General features: G+C 43.6%; 1 protein-coding gene across 1 annotated transcript in view; it reads left to right on the top strand.

Moving 5' to 3' along the window:
- Nucleotides 1–12437, top strand: part of MRPL13 (mitochondrial ribosomal protein L13) — a 65167-nt gene extending 52730 nt beyond the window's left edge. Inside the window, exon 7 of the mRNA XM_003933100.3 lies at nt 12156–12437. Coding sequence (XP_003933149.1) covers nt 12156–12177 — 22 coding nt within the window. The 3' untranslated portion in view covers nt 12178–12437. The remainder of the gene's footprint in view (nt 1–12155) is intronic.
- The last annotated feature ends 9609 nt before the right edge of the window (nt 12438–22046 follow it).

The following is a 22046-nucleotide window of genomic DNA, read 5'->3' as shown; positions in this document are numbered from 1 at the left end:
CTTTTTTTCAAGGTTTCTTAGTTTCTTTCCATTGGGTTAGAACATGCAAAGAAACTTCGCTTTTAGCTCAGAGAATTTTGTTATTACCCACCTTCTGAAGCCTGTTTCTATCAATTCATCAGACTCATTCTCGATCTAGCTTTGTTCCCTTGCTGGTAAGGAGTTATGATCCCTTGAAGAAGGAGAGGTATTCTGGTTTTGGGTGTTTTCATCATTTTTGCACTGGTTTCTTCCCATCTTTGTGGATTTATCTACTTGTGGTCTTTGCAGTTGGTGACTTTTGGATGGGTTCTGTGAGTGGATCTCCTTTTTGTTGATGTTGAAGTTATTTCTTTCTGTTTTTTAGTTTTCCTTCTAACAGTCAGGCTCCTCTGCTGTAGGACTGCTGGAGGTCCACTCCATACCCTGCTTGCCTCGGGATCACGTGCAACGGCTGCAGAACAGTAAGGGTTTCTGCCAGTTTCTTCTTCTGTTATCTTTGTTCCATAAGGATACCCACCAGATGTCAGCCTGAGCTCTCCTTTATGAGGTCTCTCTTTGGATATACAGGGGTCAGGGAGCTGCTTGAAGAGACCGTTTGACCCTTATAGGCGCTCATATGCTGAGCCGTGAGCTCTATTGTTCCGTTCAGAGCTGCTGGGTAGGTACGTTTAAGTCTGCTGCAGAGGAACTCATAACCGCCTTTTTTCCCAGGTGCTCTGTCCTGGGAAGGTGGGGCTTTATTTATAAGTTCCTGGCATGCTGCTGCCTTTTTTCAGAGATGTCCTACCCAGCAAGGAGGTACCCTAGTGACAGTCTGCCAGCAGAGGTATTGCTAAGCTGCCGTGGGCTCTGTCCAGCTGCTGTGTGAACTTCATTGTGGATTTGTTTCTAGAGGTATAGTTAGAACTGCCTTGGTAATGACAGTCTGCCTCAGTAATGGCAGACTGCTTCGGTAATGGCGGACTGCCTCAGTAGTGGCTAGTGCCCTTCCTGCCACAGAACTGGACTATCCAGCTGAGCTTGCTGTGAAACTCTCTTTGTTCTCATTAGTTTAAAGGACTCCTTGATTTCTGCCTTAATTTCATTGTTTACCCAGGAGTCATTCAGGAGCAGATTGTTCAGTTTCCATGTAGTTGTATGGTTTTGAGTGAATTTCATAGCCTTGAGTTCTAATTTGATTGTGCTGTGATCTGAGAAACCATTATGATTTCAGTTCTTTTGCATTTGCTGCAAAGTGTTTTAGCTCTGATTCTGTGATCAGTTTTAAAGTAAAATGCCATGTGGCAATGAAAAGAATGTATGTTCTGTTGTTTTGGGGTGCAGAGTTCTGTAGATATCTATCAGATCTGTTTGATCCAGAGCTGAGTTCAAGTCCTGAATATCTTTGCTAATTTTCTGTCCTGATGATCTAATATTGTCAGTGGGACATTAAAGTTTCCCATAATTATCATGTAGCAGTCTTAAGTCTCTTTGTAGGTATCTAAGAACTTGCTTTATGAATCTGGGGGCTCCAGTATTAGATGAATATATATTTAGGATAGTTAATTCTTCTTGTTGAATTGAACCCTTTACCATTATGTAATGCCCTTTTGTCTTTTTTGATCTTTGTTGGTTTAAAGTCTGTTTTATAAGAAACTAAGATTATTACCCCTGCTTTTTTCTATTTTCCATTTGCTTGGTAAATGTTCCTCCATCCTTTTATTTCGAGCCTATGTGTGTCTTTGTATGTGAGATGGGTCTCTTTGAAGACAGCATACCAATGGGTCTTGACTCTTTATCCAGTTTGCCATTCTATGTCTAATTGGAGCATTTAGCCTATTTACATTTAAGGTTAATATTGTTATGTGTGAATTTGATCCTGTCTGATGCTAGCTAGGTATTTTGCAGACTTGTTTTATGTGGTTGCTTCATAGCACCACTAGTCTGTGTACTTCAGTGTGTTTTTGTAGTGGCTGGTAATGGTTGTTCCTTTCCATATGTAATGCTTCCTTCAGGAGCTCTTGCAAGGCAGGCCTGGTGGTGACAAATATTCTCAGCATTTGTTTCTCTGTGAAAGATCTTATTTCTTATTCACTTGTGAAGCTTAGTTTGGCCAGATATTAAATTCTGGATTGGAATTTCTTTAAGAATGTTGAATATTGGCCCCCAGTCTCTTCTGGCTGGTAGGATATCTACTGAGAGATCTACTGTTAGTCTTACTGGTTTCTCTTTGTAGGTGACCTGGCCTTTGTCCCTGGCTGCCCTTAACATTTTTTCTTTTATTTTAACCTTGGAGAATCTGAAGATTATGTGTCTTGCAGTTGTTCTTCTCATGGAGTACCTCACTGGGGTTCTCTGGATTTCCTGAATTTGAGTTTTGGGCTGTCTTGCTAGGTTGAAGTTCTCCTAGATGATATCTTGAAGTATGTTTTCCAACTTGCTTCTGTTCTCCCTGTCTCTTTCAGGTACCCCAATTAGTCATAGGTTTGGTATTTTTACATAGTCCCATCATAGTCCCATATTTCTTGGAGGTTTTGTCCATTCCTCTTCAGTCTTTTTTTAAATATATTATTGTCTGCCTGCGTTACATCAGAAAGATAGTCTTCAAGTTCTGAGATTCTTTCCTCCACTTGGTCTATTCTGCTATTGATACTTGTGATTGCATTATGAATTTCTCACGTTGTATTTTTCAGCTGCATCAGGTCAGTAATGCTTCCCTCGAAACTGGCTATTCTGGCTGTTGGCTCCTGTATTGTTTTATCATGATTCTTAGCTTCTTTACATTGAGTTACAACACACTCCTTCAGCTCCGTGAAATTCATTATTACTCAGCTTCTGAAGCCTAATTCTGTCAGTTCAGCCATCTCAGCTTCAGCTCAGTTCTGTGACCTTGCCGGAGAGGTGTTGCAGTCATTTAGGGGAGAAGCAGCACTCTGGCTTTTTGAGTTTTCGGAGGTTTTGCATTGTTAGAGTCATTTGGAGGAAAAACAGCACTCTGGCTTTTTGAGTTTTCAGGGTTTTTGCACTGATTCTTTCTCATCTTTGTGGGCTTATCTACCTTCAACTTCTGAGGTTGCTTACCTTTCAGTGGGGTTTTCATGGGATCTTTTTGTTGATGTTGTTGTTGTTACTTTCTGTTTGTTTTCCTTTTAACAGTCAGACCATTATTCTGTAGGACTGTTGCAGTTTTCTGGGGGATTGCTCCAGACCCTAGTTGTTTTGTTTTTTACCTTACCTTGAGGTATCACCAGTTAAGCCTGCAAAACAGCAAAGGTGGTAGCCTGCTCCTTCTTTTGGGAGTCTATCCTAGAGGGGTATTGGACTGTTGCCAGCCCAGACACTCAGTTAGGAGGTGTCTAGAGACCCCTGTTGGGAGGTCTCACCCAGTCAGGAGGGACAGGATCAGGGACCTGCTTACAGCAGTCTGGCTGCTTTTTGGTAGAGCAGGTGTGCTGTGTTGTGGAGCGCCCTTCCTCGTTAAGACTGCTTGGACTGTCCAGAGCCAACAGGCTGGAAAGGCTGAGTTGACTGAACTGCTTAGATGTTGGCTACCCCTGCTGCTGGGGGCCTCATCCCTGGGAGGGATCAGAGATCTACCTATAACCCTGGCTGGAGTTGCTGAAATTCCTGGTCGTTGGTGCTTACTGGCACTAACTGGTGAGGAGGGAAGGATCAGGGTCCCCTTAAAGAAAAAAATCTGGCCACAATCTGGCACAGCAGCTATGCTGCATTGTGGTGGACTCTTCTTTGTCCAGACTGCCTGGACTCCCTGGAGCTAGCAAGCTGGAATGGCTGTGTCAAATTAACTGCAGAAACGGGCTGCCTCTCCCCCAGGGCTCCATCCCAGGGAGAGATCAGAGTCCTGTTCATATAACCCTGGCTAGAGTTGTTGAAATTCCTACAAGGAGGCCCCACCCAGTGAGGAGGGATGGATTAGGGTCCCACTTAAAGAAGCAATGTGGCCATGATCTGGCAGAGCAGCTGTGTTGCATTGTCAGGGACTCTTCCTTGTCAAGTGACTCTGTGGAGCTGGCAGGCTAGAATGGCTGAGTGGACCTAACCACAAATGATAGCTGCCCCTCCTGCCAGGAACTTGTTCATCTCAGGCAGTCTCCAGCCTGTTGCACTGGTTGGCTTGATTTCCAATCCAGTGAGTCTTAACTCTATGAGGTGCCGTGAAAGTGGGGACCACAGAACAGCACTGCTTGGCTCCCTGGATTCAGCCTGCTTCCTAGGTGAATTTATGGATGGATCTCCTGCCTTGTTGAGATTCCTGGGGTTGGAGTCTGTAAAACTGGTCTCTGTGTGAGCCTGAGCAACTGCTCTGCCAAGACTCTGCACAGCTCTGTGTATTGGACCCAAGGCCCTGGTAGTATGGGCTCACAAGGAGATCTCCTGATCCGCAGGCTGCAAAGATCCGTGGAAGAAATGTGGTTTCCCAGGTGGGGTCACACAATCACTCACTGCTTCCCTTGGCTGGGAGTTGGGGTTTCTTTGGCTTTGTGCCACTCCCAGTGGGGGCAAAGACTCCATCCTGCTTTCCTTAGTTCTCCATGGGTTGAGTTGTCCACCTAGTCAGTTCCAATGTGAGAATCTGGATATTTCAGTTAAAAGTGCTGAATTCACTCGCCATTTTCATTCCTGTGGGAGAGCTGCAGACCACAGCTGATTCTAACCAGCCATCTTGGCCAAAATATTTATTTAGTTTGTTACTAACATCCTTCAGAAAATTTTATATAGAAGCCCAACGTCTACAAATATAGTCTTGAAAAGATAAGGGGACAGACTTTTCCACCAAGAGGGGTGAATAGGAACAGCTTCAGTCCACAGTTCCCAGCAAGAATGATACAGAAGGCTAGTGATCTCTGCATTTCCAACTGAGGTACCAGGTTCATCTCATTGGGACCAGTTAAGACAGTGGTTGCAGCCCAAGGAGGGCAAGCTGAAGCAGGGTGGGGCATTGCTGAAGCAGAGTGGGGTGTCACCTCACCCGGGAAGCACCTAGAACTCCTCCTCCTAGCCAAGGGAAGCCATTAGGGACTTTTCCTGATACTCTCGCTCAGATACTGCACTTTTTCCACTGTCTTCACAGCTCGCAGACCAGGAGATTCCCTCTGGTGCCTACAACACTAATGAACCAGATTTCCAGCACGAAACTGCATGGCCATTTTAGCCACAGCAGTTTTTTTGTTTGTTTGTTTGTTTTTTGTTTTTTTGTTTTTTTCCTTATACGCCAGTGGTGCTTGGAATGCCAGCAAAACAAAACTGCTCATTCCCCTGATAAAGGGGGCTGAAGCCAGGGAGCCAAGTGATCTGGCTGTGTGGGTCCCAACTCCATGAAGAGCAGCAAGCTAAGATCCACTGGCTTGAAATTCTCTGTTTCAGCACAGCAGTCTGAGCTCGACTTGGGATGGCCGAGCTCAGTGGGGAGAGGGGCATCTGCCATTGCTGAGGCTTGGGTAGGTGATTTTAACTTTGCCTATATAAACAAAGACACCAGGAAGTTTACACAGCAACTGGGTGGAGACCACGGCAGCTCAGCAAGGCCTCTGCAGGCAGACTATGTCACTAAACTCCCTTCTTGCTGGGAAGAACATCTCTGAAAAAAGGCAGCAGCCCATCAAGGACTTACAAATAAAGCCCTCACCTTCCTGGAGCACGGCACCTGGGAAGAGGGACGGTTGTGGGTTCCACTTCAGCAAAATTAAATGTCCCTGGCCAGCAGCTCTAAAGGGAGCAAAGGATCTCCCAGCACAGCATTCAAGCTCCGATAAGGGACAGACTGCCTTCTCAAGTGGCTCCCTGACCCCCGTGTATCCTGACTGGGAGACATATCATACAGGAGAGCTCTGGCTGACATCTGGCAGGTAACCTTCTCGGACCAAGCTACCAGAGAATGGAACAGGCAGCAATCTTTGCTGTTCTGCAGCCCCCGCGGGTGATTCCCAGGCAAGCAGGGTCTGGAGTAGACCTCCAGCAAACTCCAGCAGACCTGCAGCAGAGTGGCCTGACTGTAAGAAAAACTAACAAACAGAAAAAAATAGCTTCAACATCAACAGAGAAAGGATGTCCACTTAGAAATCCCATCTGAAGGTCACCAAAATCAGAGACCAAAGGTAGATAAATCCAGGAACATAGGAAGAAACAAGTGCAAAAAGGCTGAAAACACCAAAAACCAGAATGCCTTATCCTCCAAAGAATCACAACTTCTCACCAGCAAGGGAACAAAACTGGATGGAGAATGAGTTTGACGTATTGACTGAAGCAGGCTTCATAAGGTGGGTAATAACAAACTTCTCTGAGCTAAAGGACTATGTTCTAACCCAATGCAAAGAAACTAGGAACCTTGAAAAAAGGTTAGATGAAATGCTTACTAGAAAAACCAGCTTAGAGAAGAACATAACTTGATGGAGCTGAAAAACACAGCACAAGAATTTCATGAAGCATACACAGGTTTTAATAGCTGAATCTATCAAGTAAGAAAGTATATCAGATATTGAAGATCAACTCAGTGAAATAAAGCAAGAAGGCAAGATTAGAGAAAAAAGAGAAGAAATGAACAAAGCCTCCAAGAAATATGGGATTATGTGAAAAGACCAAATCTATATTTGATTGGTGTACCTGAAAGCAATGGGGAGAATCAAACCAAGTTGAAAATCAGTCTTCAGGATATTAGCCAGGAGAACTTCCCCAACCTAGTAAGGCAGGTCAACATTCGAGTTCAGGAAATTCAGAGAACACCACAAAGATATTGCTCAAGAAGAGCAACCCCAAGGCAGATAATCGTCAGATTCACCAGGATTGAAATGAAGGAAAAAGTGCTAAGGGCAGCCCGAGAGGAAGGTCAGGTTACTCACAAAGGGAAGCCCATCAGACTCACAGCAGATCTCTCTGCAGAAACGCTACAAGCCAGAAGAGAGTGGGGGCCTGTATTCAGCATCCTTAAAGAAAAGAACTTTCAATCCAGAATTTTGTACCGAGCCAAACTAAGCTTTCTAAGCAAAGGAGAAATAAAATCCTTTACCGACAGGCAATTGCTGAGAGATTTTGTCACCACCAGGCCTGCCTTACAAGAGCTCCTGAAGGAAGCACTAAACATAGAAAGGAACAACCAGTACCAGCCACTGCAAAAACATAACACATTGTAAAGACCATTGACACCATGAAGAAACTGTATGAACTAATGGGCAAAACATCCAGCTAGCTTCAAAATGATAGGATCAAATTCACACATAGCAATATTAACTTTAAATGAGCTAAATACCCCAGTCAAAAGACACAGACTGGCAAATTGGATAGAGTCAAGACCCATAGGTGTGCTATATTCAGGAAACCCATCTCACATGCAAAGACACACGTAGGCTCAAAATAAAGGGATGGAGGAAGATTGACCAGGCTAATGGAGAGCAAAAAAAGCAGGAGTTGCAATCCTAGTCTTTGATAAAACAGACTTGAAACCAGCAAAGATCAAAAGAAACAAAGAATGGCATTACATAATGGTAAAAGGAACAATGAAACAAGAAGAGCTAACTATCCTAAATATATATGCAGCCAATAGAGGAGTACCCAGATACGTAAAGCAAGTTCTTAATGACCTATAAAACTACTTAGACTCCAAACAATAATAGTGGGAGACTTTAACACCCCATTGTCAATATTAGACAGATCAACGAGATAGAAAATTAACAAGGATATCCAGGACTTGAACTCAGATCAAGACCAAGTGGATCTAATAGATATCTACAGAACTCCTCACCCCAAATCCACAGAATATACATTCTTCTCAGCACCACATTGCGCGTATTCTAAAATTGACCACATAATTGGAAGTAAAACACCCCTCAGCAAATGCAAAAGAACAGAAATCATAACAGTCTCTCCAACCACAGTGCAATCAAATTAGAACTCAGAATTTAAAAACTCACTCAAACTGCACAACTACATGGAAACTGAACAACCTGCTCCTGAATGACTACTGGATAAATAATGAAATGAAGACAGAAATAAAGATGTTATTTGAAACAATGAGAATGAAGACACAACATACCAGAATCTCTAGGATACATTTAAAGCAGTGTCTAGAGGGAATTCTATAGTACTAAACGCCCACATGAGAAGTGAGGAAAGATCTAAAATTGACACCTTAACATCATGATTAAAAGAACTAGAGGAGCAAGATCAAACAAATTCAAAAGCTAGCAGAAGACAAGAAATAACTAAGATCAGAGCAGAACTGAAGGAAATAGAGACACAAAAAGCTCTCCAAAACATCAGTAAATCCAGGAACTGGTTTTTTGAAAGATCAACAAAATAAATAGACTGCTAGTCAGATTAATAAAGAAGAAAAGAGAAAAATCAAATAGATGTAATAAAAAATGATAAAGAAAATATCACCACTGAGCCCACAGAAATACAAACTACCATCAGAGATTACTACAGACAACTCTATGCACATAAACCAGTACATCTAGAAGAAACAGATAAATTCCTGGACACTTACACCTTCCCAAGACTGAACGAGGAAGAAGTTGAATCCCTGAATAAACCAATAACAAGGGCTGAAGCTGAGGCAGCAATTAATAGCCTACCAACCAAAAAAAGTCCAGGACCAGACGACTTGACAGCCAGATTCTACCAGAGGTACCAAAAAGAGCTGGTACCATTTCTTCTGAACGTATTCGAAATAATACAAAAAGAGGGAATCCTCCCTAACTCATTTTATGAGACCAACATCATCCTGATACCAAAACCTGGCAGAGACATAAATAAAAAAGAAAATTTCAGGCCAATATCCATGATGAACATTGATGTAAAAATCATCAATAAAATAATGACAAACCAAATCTAACAGCACATCAAAAAGCTTATCCATCACGATGAAGTGAGCTTCATCCTGAGGATGCAAGGCTGGTTCAAGATACACAAGTCTATAAACGTAATCCATCACATAAACAGAACCAAAGACAAAAACCACATGATTATCTCAATAGATGCAGAGAAGGCCTAATTCATAAGCCCTTTATCCTAAAAAAAAAAAAAAAAAAAAAAAAAAAAACCTCTCAATAAACATGGTACTGATGGAATCTATCTCAAAATAAGAGCTATTTATGACAAACCCACAGCCAATATACTGAATGGACATAAACTGGAAGTATTCCCTTTGAAAACTGGTGCAATAAATAAACCAATAACAAGGGCTGAAGACAAGGATGCCCTCTCTCTCCACTCCTATTCAATATAGTATTGGAAGTTCTAGCGGGAGCAGTCAGGCAAGAAACAGAAATAAAGGATATTCAACTTGGAAAAGAGGAAGTCAAATTGTCTCTATTTGCAGATGACATGATTATATATTTAGAAGACCCCATTGTCTCAGCCCAAAATCTCCCTAAGATGGTAAGCAACTTCAGCAGTCTCAGGATACAAAATCAGTGTGCAAAAATCACAAGCATTCCTATACACCAATAACACATAAACAGAGAGCCAACTCATGAGTGAACTCCAATTCACAGTTGCTGCAAAGAGAATAAAATACCTAGGAATACAACTAACAAGGGATGTGAAGGACCTCTTTCTTCAAGGAGAACTACAAACCACTGCTCAGGGTAATAAGAGAGGACACACACAGATGGAAAAACATTCTATGCTCATGGTTAGGAAGAATGAATATCGTGAAAATGGCCATACTGCCCAAAGTAATTTATAGATTCAATAGTATCCCCATCAAGCTACCATTGACTTTCTTCACAGAATTGGAAAAAACACCTTAAACTTCATATGAAACCAAAAAAGAGCCCACATAGCCAAGACAATGCTAAGCAATAAAACAAAGCTGGAGGCATCATGCTGCCTGACTTCAAACTATACTACAAGGCTGCAGTAATCAAAACACCATGGTACTGGTATCAAAACAGATACACACCAATGGAACAGAACAGAGGCCTCAGAAATAATGCCACACATCTACAACCATCTGATCTCTGACAAACCAGACAAAAACAAGCAACGGGGAAAGGATTCCCTATTTAATAAACAGTGTTGGGAAAACTGGCTAGTCATGTGCAGAAAGTTGAAACTAGATCCCTTCCTTGCACCTTATACAAAAATTAAATCCAGATCGATTAAAGATTTAAACATAAGACCTAAAACCATAAACACCCCTGAAGAAAACCTAGGCAATACCATTCAGGACATAGGCATGAGCGAGGACTTCATGACTAAAACACTGAAAGCAATGGCAACAAAAGTCAAAATAGAGAAATGGGATCTAATAAAACTTAAGAGCTTCTGCACAGCAAAAGAAACTATCATTAGAGTGAACTGGCAACCAACAGAATGGGAAAGAATTTTTGCAATCTATCTATTTGACAAAGAGGTAATATCCAGAATCTACAAAGAACTTAAACAAATTTACAGGCGAAAAACAACCCCATCAAAAAGTGGGTGAAGGATGTGAACAAACACTTCTCAAAAGAAGACATTTATGCAGCCAACAAACAAAGAAAAAAATCTCAGTCACTGGTCATTAGGGATACAAATCAAAATCACATTGAAATACCATCTCACACCAGTTAGAATGGTAATCATTCAAAAATCAGGAGACAACAGATGCTGGAGAGGATTTGGAGACATAGAAATGCTTTTACACTGTTGGTGGGAGCGTAAATTAGTTCAACCATTGTGGAAGACAGTGTGGTGATTCCTCAAGGATCTAGAAATAGAAATACTGTTTGACTCAACAAGCCCGTTACTGGGTTTACACCCAAAAGATTATAAATCATTCTATTACAAAGACACATGCACACATATGTTTATTGCAGCACTGTTCACAATAGCAAAGACTTGGAACCAACCCAAATGCCCATCAATGATAGACTGGCTAAAGAAAATGGGGCACACATACACCATGGAATACTATGCAGCCATAAAAAAAGAGTAAGTTCATGTCCTTTGCAGGGACATTGATGAAGCTGGAAACCATCATTCCCAGCAAACTGACACAGGAACAGAAAACCAAACACAGCATGTTCTCACTCATAAGTGAGTGTTGAAAAATGAGAACACATGGACACAGAGAGGGGAACATCACACACCAAAGCCTGTCAGAGGTGGGGTAGGGGAGGGATAACAAGATGTGGGGGAATTGGGGAGGATAGCATTAGTAGAAATAACTAATGTATATGACAGGGTGATGGCAAACCACCACAGCACATGTATACCTATGTAACAAACCTGCACATATACCCCAGTACTTAAAAAAACAAAAAGAGGGCAAACTAATTTTCTGTTCTGTTATAATTTAATGTTTCTGAATATTTAAAAAATTTTGCCAATGAAAGCAACTCTCAGGTGTGGTTAATCTTATAATTGCATAAATAAGGGAAAAGATGTTTATTTATAAACTATTAAAGGATTGGTGTTTATACGTTTATTTCGTATATGGATCAAAAGGAAAATTAAATTTGCATGTGATAAAATAATATAAATAGGAAAAATAACTTATTCAGAATTCACATTTGTACTGTAAATCCATGTTTTTGTATGATTTTTAAACTCCTAAAGATCACAGTAATCTTTTCAATAAGGGCTTTATGAAAATATTTAAAAATGGAGCAGAGGCGGGAGTGCAGTGGCTCACGCCTATAATCCCAGCACTTTGGGAGGCTGAGGTGGGCGGATCACTTGAAGTTGGGTGTTTGAGACCAGCCTGACCAACATAGAGAAACCTCATCTCTACTAAAAAAAAAAAAAAAATTAGCTGGGCATGGTGGCACATTTCTGTAATCCCAGCTACTCGGGAGGCTGAGGCAGGAGAATCACTTGAACCTTGGAGGCAGAGGTTGCTGTGAGCCGAGATCACACCATTGCATTCCAGTCTGGGTAACAATAGTGAAACTCTGTCTTTTAAAAAAAAAAAATGGAACAGAGAAATTGAATTCAAGTTATTAAGTTACCGAATACATTCTTATATAGGCACAAGATGGCTTATATTTATACTTTCAAAAAGACTATGGAATTTTCACTTAACTGTTCTACTTTGTAAACATTTGATGTTAATGTTTTTCACCAAAAATTTAGATGTAGTGTTTGTAGCTATTTCTTGGTGAATAGTTATTTTTAAATTGGAAAAATAATCTTTCGTCAGGAGAAAATGAAATAATGATTCACAAAGAAATATGTTGATTTTTTTCTTTCAGACCTGAAGATTTTCGGCTATAAGAGAACAAGAATTTCAGAAAATCACAGTGAAGTGATTGAAACTTTCTTTTGATGAGTTTCTCTAACCTTCAGGATGGAGTAAAACAGCTGCTACAGTTCAGCACCTATTATATGTACCCAATGTTTGTGGGGAAAGTTCAGGAAGGTGTATTCCTTCAATAGGAAATTGTATTCAAATATACTATTTTATAGAATTGTTTCTACATATTCTGATTTGAATGTTATAGTTGATAAAAATAAAATCACTTACATGGTTGACTATTTAGTCTTGCATTTAATGGCAAAAAACAGATCCTGTGTATAGAATTGCAGTTATACATTCCAAAAATGCCTCTTCATGCAGATTTTTCACAAGTTCCAGGTCACCATTCTTGCCCCCTGTGAACAAGCCTTTCCTTCACTTTTCATTTCTGTGGCTTTTTTATCTAACCTGTCATCCATCTAAATTCATACTTGCAGCTTCCTAGGATAAAGTTTGCCCTGAAATATTTATAAACTGTTATCTTTTTCTGTGTCCCATATATCCTGTTGGCCCCTCATGACACCAAAATAAATAATGCCTGTCTACTCGTTAGAAATCTCTCTTCCCTGCCTGTGATTGTTTGTAGACTTTCCATGCTGTTTTTCCATGTCTATCTTTTGGCTTCCATGCATCTCTGTTCTGGCACTTAGGGGTGCTAGGATGACTACTGCTTATAAAATATCCGCTCTAGAAATTAAGATACTGGATTTGGGCATTTTATGGTGGTATTTTTTTTCTCCTGCCCTAGCCAATCATGGAATGAATTTCAGACCAACTTCCCCATTCATTCAGCAAACATACTGAGTACTGCTATATGCCAAGCACAGTGCTAGGTCCTGGGAAAACCGAAATCACACAAGTCACCCCCAACACTTCTTTGTCCCATCAAAGAGTCTATTGTAGAATGGGATGCAAGTGTAGACAGATTTGTAAACAAGTAAAACTGGTTGTCAAAAGTGCTGATATAACTGTGAATTATGATGTAAACATGTTTAATAACTGCATTAAATAGGGCATATTGCTAGTAAGCATCTGCTATGTGCCAGGCATAACCACCCTATATGAAGCATTCAGTACTACATACTGTAATGGAGGTGACAGACCTCCAAGTCCAAGCCTGGACATTATAGCCTTGGTGACCTGCACGTACACCTCTGGATGGTCCCCAGGAGCCAGAAAGTCTGAAGTAACCAAATGACCACAAAGAGAAGTGAAACAACTGGTTTCTGCCTCAACTGATTTTTCTCCCTCTACAAACTTCAACCGTTGTTCCTGCTCAGCCTTGCAGAATTTCACCCCTGGACATTGGGTTTCTTGAGACCCCCACCCCTATAACTATGTAATTTACCTCACCCTCCCCTCTGCTTGCAGCCGATTACCCCCACCCTTATGATCATGCCTATTTGTCATAGATAACCCCTACGCCTGTGACCATGCATCCCATGACACCCTTCCCCTACCTAAAATAGATTACCACCTCTAGCTGACCACTTGCCCCAACCTATAATATCAACTCCTCTCCCACCACCTTTGGCTTAGTCTTTTTTAGGACTCAGCCCGGCTGCATCTGGTGAATAAACAGCCATGTTGCTCATACAAAGCCTACCTAGTAGTCGCTTTATGTGAGCAACGTGCATGACATTTGGTGCCAACACCCAGAACGGGGGAACTCCTATGGGAGACCAAACCCCCTGTCCCTACTCCTTGTGCTCCCTCTGTGAAGAGACCTACCTACAACCTAGGCTCATCAGACCAGCCTACGGATACGCTCACCATCCTTAGATCAGGTAAGCGGTTTGCCTCAACTCTTCTCTTTAGCCCTTCCTTCTCCTTTCAGTTTCATTTTCCTCTTCCTTTCAGTGGAGACAAGAAAGGACTTTCCATGAGGTTCATGACCGGAAAAAATCCTACGTAAGGCACGGAACTGGGAAGACGATCTTCCCTCGGTGACTGATCATTGCAGAGATGTCTGCTTTGATCACTCACTCGACTCGTTTTCTTCAGTGACTGATCATTGTGGAGACATCTGCACTGGCCATTCACTCATACTCATAGGGTGATGGATCAATGCAGGGGATGTCCCCTTTGACTGATTCACCCCAGGTACAGACCAAGGTTGTACACCTGGGACACCTGCCAAACTGCTGGTTCGCGCACTTAACTTTCCTTGTCTCTGCCACTCTTCTTAAACTATGGGCAACCTCCCTCCCTCCATTCCTCCCTCCTCTCTCATAGCCTCTGTTATAAAAAAAACTTCAAACCTCTCCAGCTATCACCTTACCTAAAACCTAAGCATCTTATTTTCCTCTGCAATACCACTTGGCCAGTGTCAGTTGGACAATGTCTCTAAACGGCCAGGAAACGGTACCTTTGATTTTTCTATCCTGCTGGATCTAGACAACTTTTGTCGTAAAATGGGCAAATGGTCTGAAGTCCCCTACGTCCAGGCATTTTTCACTTTGCTCCCTTCTCAGCCTCTGCTCCCAATGTGACCCCTCTTAAATTCTCTTTCTTTCTCTCCCACCCGTGCCCCCTGTCCCTACTGCCAATGCAGATTCTTCACTCAATAGACCCTTCTGACCTTTCCCTTCGCCCTCAGGCTGCTCCTTACCAGGCCTAACCGAACCCTAATCTCCCCATTGCCCCATCCCCTCCCTCTTATACCTCCTGAAAAACTAGCTCACCCTCCCCCACCCAACAGTTTCCCCTTCAAGCGGTGGCTGGAGCCAGGGCATAGGGTGCGTGTTCCTTTCTCTCTAACTGATCTGTCCCAAATTGGTCAGCACTTGGGATCTTTCTAATCAGATTCCACTAAATATATCCAAGAGATCCAGTATCTAACAGTCCTAAAATTTAACCTAGAATGACTTAAATGTCATTCTAACCTCTACTCTTTCTCCAGATGAATGAAATAATGTTTATACTCTAGTTCAGTCTTATGCTGACACCCGCAGGCACCATGAGCCAGCCCTCCAAGAGTGTGTCAGGGCAGGTCCTAGGGAAGAACCCCAGTGGCAATACCAGGTGGGCTTGCCTGACATCGCCAAGCATGACTATATGATCTCTTCTTTAGTTGAGGGACTTAAGCAGGCAGCTTACAAAGCCATTAATTATGACAAGCTTAAAGAAACAACCCAGGGCAAACATGAAACTCCTGCCCAATTATGGCCCACCTGGCAGAAACTTAGATGCTTCACAGCGCTAGATGCAGAGGGGCCAGAGGGTCACCTTATTCTCAATATGCATTTTATTACCCAATCTGCCCCAGACGTTAGGAAAAAAACCTTCAAAAACTAGACTCAGGCCCTCAAACTCCACGACAGGAATTAATCAACCTCGCCTTCAAGGTGTTTAATAGGGAGGAAGCAGCCTAGTGGCAACATAATTCCGAACTGCAATTGCTTCCCTCCGTGGTAAGACAAACCCCAGCCCTGTTTCAGGGACAAGAAACTTCCAGGCACCGAGGCTACTGCAGTCGGGTGCTCCATCAAGCCATCATCCTCCAGGGCCTTGCTTCAAATGCCAGAAAACTGGCTACTGGGCCAGGGAGTGCCCGCAGCCTGGGGCTCCATCCTGCTTCAAATGCCAAAAGCTTGGACTCTGGGCTAATGAATGCTCAGAGCCCAAGGCCTCCTCTAAGGCGTGTCCTGTCTGTGGGGAACTCCACTGAAAATCGGACCCTCTGGCTCCTATTACAGCCACTCCCAAGGTTCCTGGAGTTCAAACCCAGTATTCTCCAGCTAACTCCTTTCCAGAACTTCTCAGCTTAGCAACTGAAGGTGGACACTGCCCGACTGCTTCAGAAACTCCCCGGACCGTCACGGACGCTGAGCTTTGGGTAACTCTTGCATGGAGGGTAAGTCCATCCCCTTTGTACATGTGGGGGACACCCACTCCACATTACCTTATTACCTTCTTTTCAAGGGCCTGTTTCCTTAGCCCGTAAACAGTTGTGGGAATTGACAGCCAGACTTCAAAACCTCTCAGAACCCCCAACTCTGGTGTCAGCTTGGCCAACACTCCTTTACCCACTCCTTTCTAGTCATCCCACATGCCCCGTTCCCTTATTAGGGTGAGATATTTTAACTAAATTTTCTGCTCCCCTGACTATTCCAGTACTACAGCCACATCTCACAGCTGCCCTCTTACCTGACCCAAAGCCACCGCACAGCCTCCCGTCACGTCTCCTCACCTCAACCCACAGGTATGGGACACGTCTACTCCATCCTCAGCAACTGAGCAGGCACCTCTCACTATCCCCTAAAACCCGATCACCCCTATCCTGCCCAGCACCAACACCAACAAGCTCTAAAAGAACTAAAACCTGTTATCACCCACTTACTACAACGTGGTCTCCTAAAGCCTACTAACTCTCCTTACAACTCTCCTATCCTGCCTGTCCAGAAACCAGACAAATCTTACCAGCTGGTCCAAGACCTTTGCTTTATCAATCAAATTGTCCTTCCTCTCCATCTTGTAGTGCCAAACCCATATACTCTCCTGTTTTCAGTTCCTCCCTCCACTACCCATTCTGTATTCGATCTCAAAGATGTCCTTTTTACCATCCCCTTCCACCCCTCCTCCCACCCTCTATTTGCCTTCACTTGGACTGACCCTGACACACACCAGTCACAACTCACCTGCACTGTCCTGCCTCAGGGCTTCAGGGACAGCTCACACTACTTCAGTCAGGCCCTCGATCACAGCCTCAACTTCTCACCTTATTTAATATGTGAATGACGTCCTCCTGTACAGCCCCTCTTATGAAGCTTCTCAGCAACGATACTCTCCTTCAGCACCTCATCTTAAAGGGAGATCGCATGTGTCCTTCTAAGGCCCACATTTCTTTTCCATCTGTCACCTATCTGGCCATCATCCTCCAACAGAACACCCATGCTGTCCCTACCAACCATATCCAGTTAATCTCAACCCCAACTCCCTCTACCAAACAGCAGCTCCTCTCTTTCCTAGGTGTAGGCGGATACTTTCACCTTTGGATACCAGGTTTTACCATTCTAACCAAACCTCTATAGAAGCTCACCAAGGGAAACTATCCAACCCCATAGATTCTAAATCCTGTCCTCACTCCTCCTTTCACTCTTTAAACACAGCTCTAGAAACTGCTCCCACACCAGCTCTCCTAAACTCATCTTCCCTTTTCCTCAAACACTGCTGAAATTCGGGATCGTGCAGTTGGAGTTCTTACGCAAGAGCCAGGTCCGTGTCCTGTTGTCCTCCTCTCTAAACAACTTAATCTCACTGTCCTAGGCGGGTCCTCATACCTGCGTGCAGCAGCGGCCTCGGCTCTGCTCCTTCTGGAGGCTTTCAAAATCACAGGCTATGCCTCACTCACTCTCTACAGCTCTCACAACCTTCAGGCTTTAGTAAGAGGCAGATGGAGCCTCTTACTAAAGCCTGAGGCTCTAGGTTTAGAAACCTCTTTGCATCTTCCACATCTGTTATCTGCCCCACACCTTATCCAACTTTATTCACTCTTTATTGAAACTCCCACTGTGGCTATTGCACACAGCCTCGATTTTAATCCAGCCGCTCATCTAATACCAAACATAAACACAAGCTCTAACCCCATGACTGTATCCCCCTAATCCATATAGCATCTTCCCCCTTTCCACATGTTTCTCTCTTTCCCATTCCAGGTCCAGACCACACCTGGTTTATTGATGGCAATTCTTCAAAGCCCAGTCAGTTGACACCGGCTAACGCTGGTTACGCGGTCGTTTCCCACTCATCTATCATTGAGGCTGCTACACGCCCTCTGTCTACCACGTCTCAGCAAGCTGAACTAATTGCTGTCACCCATGCTCTTACTCTTGCTAAGGGACTACATATAAATAACAATACTGACTCGAAATACACCTTCTATATCCTACACCACCATGCTGCCATATGGGCAGAAAGTGGCTTCCTCACTATGCAGGGATCTTCTCTTATCAATGTTTCTTTAACACAAGCTCTCCTTAAAGCTGCCCTTCTCCCAGTCAAGGCTGGAGTCATCCACTGTAAAAGACACCAAAAAACTTTAGATCCCATTGCCCAAGGAAATACTTTTGCCAATTAAACAGCTAAAAAGGCAGCAAACACACCAATCTTCCCTCCTAGCAGACAATATTTTTCTTTGTCATCAATTACTCCCACTTACTCTCCTTCTGAATTCTTAACCTACTGGTTGCTTCCCATTCAAGGCAGTTGGTTTTTGGATCAAGGAAAATTCCTTCTTCCTGCCTCATAAGCCCACACTATCTTCTCTTCTTCCCATAACTATCTTCATGTGGGATATAAGCCTTTGGCCTGATTCTTAGAAGCTCTTCTCTCCTTCCCTTCATGGAAGTCCATCCTTAAAACAATTACATCTCAGTGCTCCATGTGCCACTCTACCAATCCCCATGGATTTTTAAAATACCCTCCCTTTCCCACTCACTAAGCATGGGGATTTACCCCACTCAAGATTGGTAAATTGGCTTTACTCATATGCCTTGTGTCAAAAAATTCAAATGTCTTCTTGTATGGCTGGATACCTTTTACAGGGTGGATAGAAGCCTTTCCTACTGGAACAGAAAAGGCCACTGCTGTTATTTCTTGTCTGTTAAATGATATCATTCCCTGATTTGGCCTGCCTACTTACGTATGATCTGACAATGGCCCTGCTTTCATTAGCCAAATCACCCAAGCAGTCTCTCAGGCCCTTAGCATTCATTGGAACCTCCATGCCCCTTACCGCCCTCAGTCATCAGGAAAAGTAGACAAAGCTAACAGCCTCCTGAAAACACATCTTACCAAACTCACCAATCAGTTAAAGAAGGACTGGGCATCCCTTCTACCTATTGCTCTTCTCCAAATTTGTGCCACCCCCTGGGAACGCACAGGACACAGCCCCTTTGAACTTTCCTATGGCCGCTGCTTTTTGCTTGGGCCTAACCTTCTCCCAGACACTAGCCCTCTTGAAAACTATCTTCTAGTTCTCCAACAAACTGGGCAGGAAGTTGGCCAAGGTGCTCACCTCTTACTCCAGCTACCTGGCCTTAGGAGGACACCTTGGCCAGACGATCAGTGCTGGTCAAGGATCTAACCCAGGCGTCCCCAAACTTTTTACACAGGGGGCCAGTTCACTGTCCCTCAGACCGTTGGAGGGCTACCACACACTGTGCTCCTCTCACTGACCACCAGTGAAAGAGGTGCCCCTTCCTGAAGTGCAGTGAGGGGCTGGATAAATGGCCTCAGGGGGCCGCAGTTTGGGGACGCCTGATCTAACCTTTCCAGCTCTACAGCCTCGGTGGAAGAGTCCCTACCGGGTTGTCTACAGTACCCCAACTGCTGTTCATTTACAAGACCCTCCCCACTGGGTTCATAGTCTAGGATTAAACTGTGCCCATCAGATGACCAGGCTAGCCCATCCACCTCCTCTCGGAAGTCGCAAGTACTCTCTCCTACTTCTCTTAATCTAACTCGAATTCCTGAAAAGTAGACACAAACCACACGAGTTTAGTTGATATTCTAACATTGACGGGAATCCTTCTCTAAGCTTTACTATTTGCAACAGGACTCCACCAAGTCACCCCTGAAACTTGGTCTGTGCCTCACGAGCTCTCTATTTCTGTTGCTTTCTGTCTGATCATACCTCCAATCACCCCTCTCATCTGCATTTAAATGCCCTGTGCCTGCTTGCCTTGCCACTGCTGTTTTCCTCCAGACCACTTAGCTGACATCTCTTGGTTCTACGCATGAACCTCCACCCTTGACTCCTTCCTTGAGTGGATAAATAACCTTACGTGGCAAGGGATACTCCAATTCTTTCACCCTCATGGAGTCCTCTCCTTTACTTTTCTACTCACTGTTATTCTCAGTCCCATTCTGTCACTCCCTATCCCTTCCTAATTACCTTCAACATACCATCCATCTAACCCGTTCCCTCCTCACCAATTCCAACCCATTGATGACAAAAAATTGCTGGCTCTGCCTCTCCCTTTCTTCCTCTCCTTATACAGCAATTCCTGCCCTGCTAGCTGACCGGGCTACCTCTTCCGTCTCCCTGTACCTCCATAGCTCTCTTAACAGTCCCCATCTCTACCTTCCCATGGAACTTCTTTACTTCTTAGCCAAGTTCAGCAAGACCTCCTCAGACATTTCATACCAACAAGCTGCTACACTTCTCACGTCACTTCACTGACAAACCCTCTGTCACTACTAATAACCTCAAACATATCAACAGTTTTTATTGTTCAGGTTGGCACCTGTCTCCCAATCCATCTTTGGCTACCCTCTCCCTGTTCCTCAGATTCTCCTTCCAGCCCCTCGTCATGCTTACTCATACCTGGCCCTACAAATGTTAGTAGCAGACTATTTGTTAATAAAAGCAAACCACCCCGTGTACATAGTTACCCCATCAATCTCCCTTTCAACCTCTAACCGCTGCTATGCTTGCTGGATCTTTAGGAGTATGAGCATCTGACTCCTCTTCCAGTGCTCCCTTCCACCTTACCACCCAACTTTTCCAGTTCTGCCTTGCCCCAGGCCTTTTCTTATGCAGCTCCTCCACCTGTATGTGTTTCTGTACGGCCTTAGTCTTCCTTATTCCTAGAATCCAGTTTGCCAATGGTAATGAACAACTGCCCGACCCCCTAATGACACCTACTCAACAAAAAAGAGTCATCCAGCTAATTCCATTACTCACAGGCATATGCTTGCAGCCTTCACTGTGGGCCTTGGAACTGGCATAGCAGGAGTCACTACCTCTGTCACAACATTCCACAGTCTGTCTACTGCTTTCTCTCTGCTGGCATTACAGACAGATTTAATACCTCGTCTGTCCTTCAGGCTCAAATAGACTCTTGAGCTGCAGCTGTCCTTCAAAACCATCATGGCCTCGATTTACTGCAGAAAAGGGAGGACTCTGTATGTTTCTAAATGAGGAATGCTGTTTTTACTTAGATCAGTCTAGCTTAGTTTAAAATAATATCAGATGGCTCAAAGACAAGGCCCAAAAGTTTGCTAATCAGGCAAATAACTATGCCAAACCCGCCTGGCCATTTTCTAGCTGAATGTCATGGCTTTTTCCAGTCCTTACTCCGCTAATACCTGTCTTCCTTCTCCTCTATTCAGACCTTGCATTTTCTGATTAGTGTCTCAATTCCTACACAACTGTATCCAGGCCATCACTAATCACTCTATACAGCAAATGCTGCTTTTCAACAACCCCACAGTATCAACTTCTGTCTCAGGACCTCTCAGCCACTTAAGACAAGACACCTTGCCAACCCTCCCCATTCATTTGTCTGTCTTATCCCCAGTTCTCTTTCATAGCCTTTGCCCTTCTAGGATCAATGAGAAACACCAACCCGTCACTCATGAATTCCAGTCAATGTCCAGCCACTGTCAAGATGCAGCATGATGCCTCCCCGGAATCTGCACACATCCCTTTCCATCCAAGTCTTCTCAGACCACCTCCCTCCAACTGTGGCCCAAGGCTTCCTCTAAACTACAAAATCACAGACTTTTCTTTTAGGTGTCCACACAGACCCCTGTCACGCTCAAAGAGGCCATAAGAAACATTACCCTTCTCCCTTCTCTAACTTTTTTCTTTATACATATATAAAAAGATGGGAATGCTAGGCCTCCAAGTCCAAGCCTAACCATTATAGCCTTGGTGACCCACACATACACCTCTGGGTGGTCCCCAGGAGCCAGAAAGTCTGAAGTAACCAGATGACAGAAGTGAAACAACTGGTTTCTACCTCAACAGATCACTCTTCCCCTACAAACTTCAACCGTTGTTCCTGCTCAGCCTTGCGGAATTTCCCCTCTGGACATTGGGTTTCTTGCGACCCCCACC

The sequence above is a fragment of the Saimiri boliviensis genome, chromosome 15, assembly GCF_048565385.1.
Source record: "Saimiri boliviensis isolate mSaiBol1 chromosome 15, mSaiBol1.pri, whole genome shotgun sequence".
NCBI classification, from domain to species: Eukaryota; Metazoa; Chordata; class Mammalia; order Primates; family Cebidae; genus Saimiri; species Saimiri boliviensis.
The sequence above is the reverse complement of the archived record's forward strand: the minus strand, read 5'-3'. Positions and strand labels throughout refer to the sequence as shown.